Genomic DNA, 8179 nt, shown 5'->3' with positions numbered 1-8179 from the left:
CCACTGCTCCACCTAGCTGCCCCAGCAATTGAACTATTTAAGACTAAGACCCTTTATGAGAAGTAGACTATTTCCTTTGCCTCTAAAAAGGCTACCCCTTTACATTTCAATGTTTTGAGTTCCTTAACTTCCAAAGGGGAACACTATTACAGTTTAGGTAATTGAAGACTGTCAGTCTAGTTCTACTTCCTCTATTTATTCAGGGCAAAGGATTTAAAATCTGAAGCTCTTTCATTTACCAGCAATGAGAATTTAGGAAAATGGCTTACTTTTCTGAGCCTTAGTTTCCTCATCTGTAAAATGGGAGGGTGCTGTTAAGTGGTGCAGTGGATAGAATGCCCAGCCTAAAGTCAGAAAGATTCATCTTCTTGAATCCAAAATTTTCCTCAGTCACTTGCTAGCTGTGTGACCCTGGACAAGTCATTTAACCCTGTTTCCCTCAGTTGCTTCATTTGTAAAATGAGCTGGGAAGGAAGTATCTTTGTTAGGAAAACCTTAAATGGGATCACGAAGAGTAGGCTGTGACTGAAAAATGACTAAACAAACAAACATACAAACATGATAGGGGTGCTGTTATGAAAAGAATGCTGAATTTAGAGTCAAGAAAAACCTGGATTCAAATCTCAGCTCTGAAATTTACTGGCTGTGTGACTGCAGATAAGTCACTAAACATCTCTGAGTCTCAATTTCCTTATCGGTCAAAAGGGATTAATAATAGCACCTATCTTACAGGGTTGTTAGGAGGCTCAAATGAGATAAGTATGTAAAAGAAAACAATAAGGGCTAGGAATTGGATTTGCAATTTCAATGGTATGGGGAACTACTGGAAGAGGAAACTTTCTACCAAAGCAGAAGGGCACCTTAAGAGAGTTGCCAAAAAAAAAAAAAAAAAAGAGAGAGTTGCTTGTAGTTACTTGTAGGTTGTAGGTTAAATGACCTGGATAAACCTTTATAAAACAGACCCCAGTTTCCTCATAGGTACAATGGGTATAGCTAGCATTAATATAGGATTTTAAAGGTGGAAGAACTCTTTACAAATATCATCTCATTTTATTCTCACAATAACCCTTGGACATAGGTACCACCTCAGGAAGTTGAGGGCTTCTTGACTCTAGGCTTAATGCTTTGTCCACTGCTCCACTTAACTATCATTATCATTTACCCAACCTACATTGTAGAGTTGTTAGTTTGGATCAGATAACCTAAGTAACCTATGAACTATTCTCCATAGTTATTTAAAGTAATAAAAAGTATCACTTAAACAGATACTCTATAATTCATAGTTCTGCCTGAGCAGCAACTTGTTGTGATAGAGAAAGGGCTGGATTTAGAGTCAGAAATATCTGGGTTTAAGTCCTCCTTCAGACACATTCTAGCTATGTGACTATTTGTAAGTCATTTAACCTCTCAGTGAACCAGGCAAACCTCTAGCATCTTGTGGAAAAAGGTCTGGAGATTCCCTACACTGACTGAGCAGAAAACATTCTTTTTATGAATCTTGGCTAGCTTTTCTTCCAACTTGTCCAACTAAGTGAGTTTTTACTACAGAGATATATTAATAACCTTTCTTGTTACAAAAGGCTACCAATCACATTTTCCACAGTTGTCTAAGATTAAAATATATATTAGTCTCCACAGAGAAAACCAGAGTTGAACTATCAGGCAGCAACAGGTGCAAATACTAGTATATTGTCCAGCCTTTAGTCAGTTCTGAAAAAACTAAAGATGACTTCATTCAGGACTGGGCAAGAACTTTCTGGTTCAAATAGTTCAATCCTGGAGTGGTGTTCTAATGCTCAGTTCCATTCCTGGTGTCAGAGTTGGTGCATAACATCCAAATGTCCTGTTCCAGGGCTAATCTTTTCATTTATTTATTTATTTACTTATTTATCTATCTATTTATTTATTTATTCATTTATCTATTCATTCATTCATTCATTTATTCATTTGTTTATTTATTTATCTATTCATTCATTCATTTATTTATTCGTTTGTTTATTTATTTATTTTTTGCAGGGCAATGGGGGTTAAGTGACTTGCCCAGGGTCACACAGCTAGTGTCAAGTGTCTGAGGCCAGATTTGAACTCAGGTACTCCTGAATCCAGGGCCAGTGCTTTATCCACTGTGCCACCTAGCCGCCCCTCCAGGGCTAATCTTAATCCTTTTCTTAGTTTGTGAGTCTCAAAATCAAACCCAGCAGCCCTTATTTGTTAAAAAACCTTTTGGAGGAGGAATCAGTGAAAGCCCTAAATCAAGCCCTGCAAAAGCCAATGGGGAAAAGAACATTTTTTGAGGTCTCTGTGATTTTAATAGCAATTGATAGCAAAGGACAGAACTGTCATGTGTAAATCAGTACAACCCTCCGGCCCCCCAAAGCACAAATAGCCACCCATCTGTCCAGGTTACTCCTTGGAAATGCTTGGTTAATGACATCACTCTGCCACCACACTTGTGACCCTCCTCCCTGGGGCTGACTACTTTAGTTGCTGCTCAGAGACTGGGAGTCCAGACTGCATTGGGAAGGCAGCGAGAGCAGAGCAAAGGCTCAGGATCAAGACCCAGCCCAGGGTGCATCATTTCTCCTCTCCTGGTAATAAAGAATTGTCACTTAATGTTTATGTTGATAGTCTGCATGCATGTGTGTGAGGGTGTAAAAGTTGTAAATGATAATGATTGTAAATGAGAATTGATTTTGAAAAATGTGCTTAGAGGAAATAAACATTATATACTTAATATTCCTTATAAGGTGAATAACAATTTTTTTCCATGTGGTTTGAGGTTATTTTTCCCTTTTCTTTTTTATATTTCCTTTCTCCCTTGGAGTTTTGCCCTAAAATAATAGATGATAATCCTCTCAAAATTTCCATTCAAAATCATTTAGTGACTGCATTTGTTTACTCATTCAAGGTTTTCTGGATTTCCTTTTCATCCATATTTCATGAGAGACAGTGTGGTTCAGTGGAAAGAGTATTTGAATCCCAGATCTGCCATGTGTCCTTGGGCAATCATTCCTCTTCTCTAGGTCTTATTTCCTCTTCTCTAAAATGAGGGCATTAGACTAGACCTTTGAGGTCCCTTCCAGTTCTAAATCTATAAGCCTATTTCCTTACTGGGGAGATCATTACATCAAGAGGCAGTGAGGTATAGTACAAAGTGTGCAGGATTTGGGGTTGAGGACATGGGTTTGATTGCTGGCTCTGCACCTGTGTCACTTTTGCTTCCTTTTCTTCCCCTGTAAAATGAGGCGGTTGGACTAGATGACCTCTAAGGGCCCTCCCAATCCCAAATCTATGAGCCCAAGATAGGACACACAAGTGAGATTGGATGGCTTGGCATCAGGCATGAAGATTGTGAACTGGACTCTGGGTAGGGTTTGAAAGGTGATGAAAATTGCCCTTAAATCAATCAGTCAAGAAGCATTTATTAAGGGGGCAGCTAGGTGGCACAGTGGATAAAGCACCGGCCCTGGAGTCAGGAGTACCTGAGTTCAAATCCGGCCTTAGACACTTAACACTTACTAGCTGTGTGACCCTGGGAAAGTCACTTAACCCCAATTGCCTCACCTTAAAAAAAAAGAAGCATTTATTAAGCACCTACTCTATGTCAGATGAGAGACAGTATAGTGTAGTGGATAGGGAGTCACAGGTCTCAGAGATAGGAAACCTTGGGTTCTAGTCCTGCCTCTTCTACATACTGGCTATGTGACCTTGAACAATAATCTAAGCAACTCGCTAAAACTATTAATTAAAGTGACCATCTTTCGTTGGCAATGGGAGTTTCCTCATCTAGGAATTCCTTATACCAATGATGGGCAGCTATCTTGCATAGTGGATAAAGTGCTGATTCTGGAGTAAGGAGGACTGCTCTTTCTAATTACAAATCTGGCTTCAGACACTAGTTTTGTGACCCTGGGCAAGTCACTTAACCCTGTTGGCCTCAGTATCCCCATCTATAAAATGAGTTGGAGAAGGAAATGGCAACCCACTCCAGTATCTTCGCTAAAAAACCCCAAAATGGAGTCACAAAGAGTCAGACACGATTGAAACAACTCAGCAGCAATAGTAATACCAATGATACCACATGTTTAGTCTTTAAATGTATATGCTAGGACTGGTGCTAAACTCTTGAAGGTAATGTGTTAGGAAATGAAAGTTTGCCACCCTGAGTTCTTACTGACTTTGCTTCATGCCACATGAGGAAAGATGGCTATGTGAAAATGACCTAAGGAGTTCTTAAAAACTGTCAGTCTGATAACTTTCAATATTTTGTTGGTTTCCAAGGAAAGTGCCCTTGCACTACATTTTCTTAGGTTTAATGATGAAAATACTTTAAAAATTGTTTTCAACTACGAGAATGCAAGATGCTTTATGATGCATAGTAATAAGTCTATTCAAGGTCACTCTCCAAAAGCAAGTAATTCTGCAAGATAAACATCAAGAAAGAGGCAATATGTCAGCCAGCCTATCAGAAGAGAATGCTCTGTTGGGAATTTACAGTTATTCTATTCTACTAAACTTGTTAATCCCAGAAGTCAGTCATCACAGCATTTCAGAGCTGGAAAGGCCCTCATAGTTTATCTGACCTCAAATCATTTTTTTAGATTGACTATTGTCATATTCAGTTCTGTTCAAGAAATGGGCTTGGTTAAAGCTCAGTGCTTGTATTCAAGATCTAGAGCTGAAAGGGACCTTAGAAATAATTTATCTAGCCCCATTCATTTTACAGTGGAGGAAACTGAGACCCAAAAAAGCAAAGTGATTTGCCCAAGGTCATCCAGGTCCTCTGACATCAAATCCAGTTCTCTTCCCATGTCACACTGCCTCTCTTGCTAAGTGAGTGAACTTTAGACCAATTATTCAATCTCTCTCAGACTCTGTTTTCTCAATTGGAAACCTGGGATGATACTTACACAGCCTGCATTATAAGGTTGTCATGAGTATTAAATGAGATGAGTATGTAAAAATTCTCTGAAAACTATAAATTGCCCCCACACATCTAAGGTATTAGAATGATTACCTTTGCCTCCAAGAAGTTCAACTAACCCACTGCTATCTTTAAGATGACAGAATAAAAATGGCAGCAGATATTCAGTAGAACTTTACAAATATGTTCTTATTTGATCCATACAACCACCCGGTTAGGTAGGAAGGGTAGGTCTTATCATTCTTAATTTGCAACTGAAAAATGAAGGCTTACAGAGTTCAAGTGTTGGGACTTAGGTCATGTAGTTTGTAAAATGGAATGGTGGGATTTGAACCTAGGTCTTCTGACTTCAAATCCAATATTCTTTCCCTTTCATTCTTCTATTAGTTAGTTGAGCAGAAAAATAAATCTAATGAAGATGTTAATTTAACTGTTATTTTTAAAATAAATTTTTATTGATATCTTCTATTTTTACATTGCTTTACCTTATAAGTTGCCCTTGTATTCCTTTATCTAACGGATTTTAAAAAAAACAACAACAGAATTGACTTTTTGGTTTTTGTTATTTTTGGTGGCCTATAGAGAGAGTAATCATGGTTCTGGACTCAGAGGATTTGGATTCAGGTCTTGCCTTTAACATTGCCTAATTATAGCTGTCCCAATTTATTTGGTTTATGTGGAGAGACTATATAGCCATCGTGTCATCTACATCATGTGTGGTTAGTAAGTGATTGGATATGATCAAATGCATAAAGTGTGTTAGTATGATACTATCCTTTAATATTTCTTAAGCACCCCCAAAATACATCAGACACTGTGCAACATGTGACATCAAGATAAAGCCCCACCCCCAACCTTGTTTGAGAAGCTTGTAATCTTAATGCAATATGGCTAAAATTAGGTGGCACAAACTCTTATTAAAATAGGAGTGCAATCCAAATTTAGCACTTACTCCCTAGGATTGGCTATTCTGTGAGAGGTGTTTTCAGGATTATATGGATGTGATGTTTGCAAAATCTCAGACATTGGAGAAGGTGGGAAACTGTTCTGTACTCCCGGCTTTGGAACTGCATCCATAAACTTCTAAGAAAGAAATAGCATTCACTCCAAGCAATCTAAGGGGCTCTAGAGTCTCAGTGTGTGTGTTTCTTTCTTTGTTTACATACAGGAGGCAAAGGACAGGCAGTTGCCCAGGAAGGTTCTGTCCAGATTCCTGTTGATCCATTTTGAGCATGGAGAGATCCACGAGGGAGCTGTTTCTCAACTTCACAGTGGTTCTCATAACTGTGATCCTCATGTGGCTGCTGGTGAGATCGTATCAATACTAAGAGGCTGAAGCTGGAGTCTCTGGGATTGGCCAGCACAGAAGAACCCTCAAGAACATGGGAGCTCTCCTGTGCTGCTGTATGCCTTAGGGTGCCCTTGCCTGCGATTACGTATACCTGGATGTCACTAGGATAGGTCGAGTGTTTTCCCACTGCAGAATCATCTCTGTCCCGTGCTAATGCTGTGGTCTAGGGCTCTAGGGCTGTGATCCAGGCTTCTTTTGATCTGTGGCAATGTGATTTATTTTTCCCAAAATTCCTTTGACAAAAGTTTGGCCAAAGTTGTTTTCAAGTGAGCATTGGTTGTTTCCTGAAACCACGGATATTGATAAAAACTACCTGTTTGAAGTGGGGATCATTGTGAAACTGGATTGTACCATGTGCCATTTCCGTCCCTCCACAGCTCCCTATGCGTCAGCCCCTTTGCCAGCCTCTCTCCCCAATGCTGTTTCTAAATCAAATTAAGAATCAACTCTCTGGTAGAAAAAAAGTGATGTAATTAGTCACTATGGCTTCCATTTAAATAAAAATTGAAAAACTTGAAAAACATCATTTGCCATTCTCTTTACTTTCTACTAACATCATATCTTCTGACTACAACCTGGGATTAGTCAGTGGAGAGGGATCTACACTGGGAAGAGAACCGGGATCTGGTCCTGAGTGGGCATGGACAAGTCACTTCTGCTAAATTTAAAAACAAAGCCAACAGACCTTGTATTAAGTATCTACTACTTAAAAAAATCTTCAATGACTCCCTATTCAATCAATAAACCAATAAGCATTTATTAAGCATCTTCTGTGTCAGGCACTTATTTATTCAACACCCAGTACTGATTAAGCACCTACTTTGTGACTTTATTGTATTATGTGCCAATGATGAAAAAACCAAAAAGGAGATAATCCCAACCCTCAGGGAGCTTATATTTAATAGGCAGATACAATCAATCAATTAATAAACATTTTTTTAAGTGAGGCAATTGGGGTTAAGTGACTTGCCCAGGGTCACACAGCTAGTAAGTGTTAAGTGTCTGAGGCTGGATTTGAACTCAGGTACTCCTGACTCCAGAGCCGGTGCTCTATCCACTATGCCACCTAGCTGCCCCAATTAATAAATATTTAAATACTATATATTGGGTCTGCCAGCTAGGTGGTGCAATGGATAGAGTGCCAGGCCTGGAGTCAGGAAGACTCATCTTCTTGAGTTCAAGTTTGACCCCAGACATTTACTAGCTGTGTGACCATGGGCAAGTCACTTAACAGTGTATACCTCAGTTTCTTCATCTGTAAAATGAGCTGGAGAAGGAAATGGCAAACTATTCTAGTATCCTTGCCAAGAAAGCTCCAAATGTCGTCACAAAGAATCAGATATGACTTGAAACAACTGAACAACAACAATGCATTAGGCAAGTTGCTAAGTGCTGGGGATAAGAAAAGAGAGGTGAAAATATATTAATAATTAGGTACATACAAAATATGCGCAGTAGATGGAGGATAACTTTGGAGGGGAAGCCTCTAGCATCTGGAGGGTGAGGGGCTGGTTCAGAGGAAGGTTTCCTATATAAGGTGGAGTTTTGAAAGAAAGCTAGAGATTCTAAGATGTGGAGAGGAAGAAGCAGAGGATCCTAGTGCAAAAGCACCTAGTTGGAAGAGGGAGTGTGAGAAATGGAGAGCACCTTCATTTTACAGAACTGAGGCCCAGAGAGGTTGCTTACAGTCACATGGGCAGTGAGTGGCAGAACCAGGCTTCAAACTCATGTCCTCTGATTTCAACTTCAACATTTTCCCCGCTATACCACACTGCTAGTCAAAACACAAAGAACATAGTACTTTCCCTCTGTTAATTATTCCTGTTTATCCTTTATATAGCTTGTCTGTACATATTTGTTTGCTTGTTGTCTCCCATCACATTGTGAGCTCCTTGAGGAGAGTA

At 39.4% G+C, this 8179-nt stretch overlaps 1 protein-coding gene across 1 annotated transcript; it reads left to right on the top strand.

The window, feature by feature from the left end:
• Positions 1-2492: 2492 nt before the first annotated feature.
• SLN (sarcolipin) lies at positions 2493-6886 on the top strand. The gene is made up of 2 exons (XM_043997075.1): positions 2493-2591; positions 6093-6886. Exon 2 carries the CDS (start codon positions 6157-6159, stop codon positions 6250-6252), a length of 96 nt encoding a protein of 31 aa, XP_043853010.1. The 5' UTR covers positions 2493-2591; positions 6093-6156; the 3' UTR covers positions 6253-6886.
• Positions 6887-8179: the final 1293 nt, after the last annotated feature.

This window comes from Dromiciops gliroides, chromosome 3, assembly GCF_019393635.1.
Source record: "Dromiciops gliroides isolate mDroGli1 chromosome 3, mDroGli1.pri, whole genome shotgun sequence".
Lineage (NCBI taxonomy): Eukaryota > Metazoa > Chordata > Mammalia > Microbiotheria > Microbiotheriidae > Dromiciops > Dromiciops gliroides.
Note: the sequence above shows the minus strand (reverse complement) of the source record. Positions and strands in the feature narration are given on the sequence as shown.

What these genes read in the sequence shown, in the direction of transcription:
- SLN (XM_043997075.1), top strand. Translation starts at nt 6,157, where the DNA reads ATGGAGAGATCCACGAGGGAGCTGTTTCTCAACTTCACAGTGGTTCTC.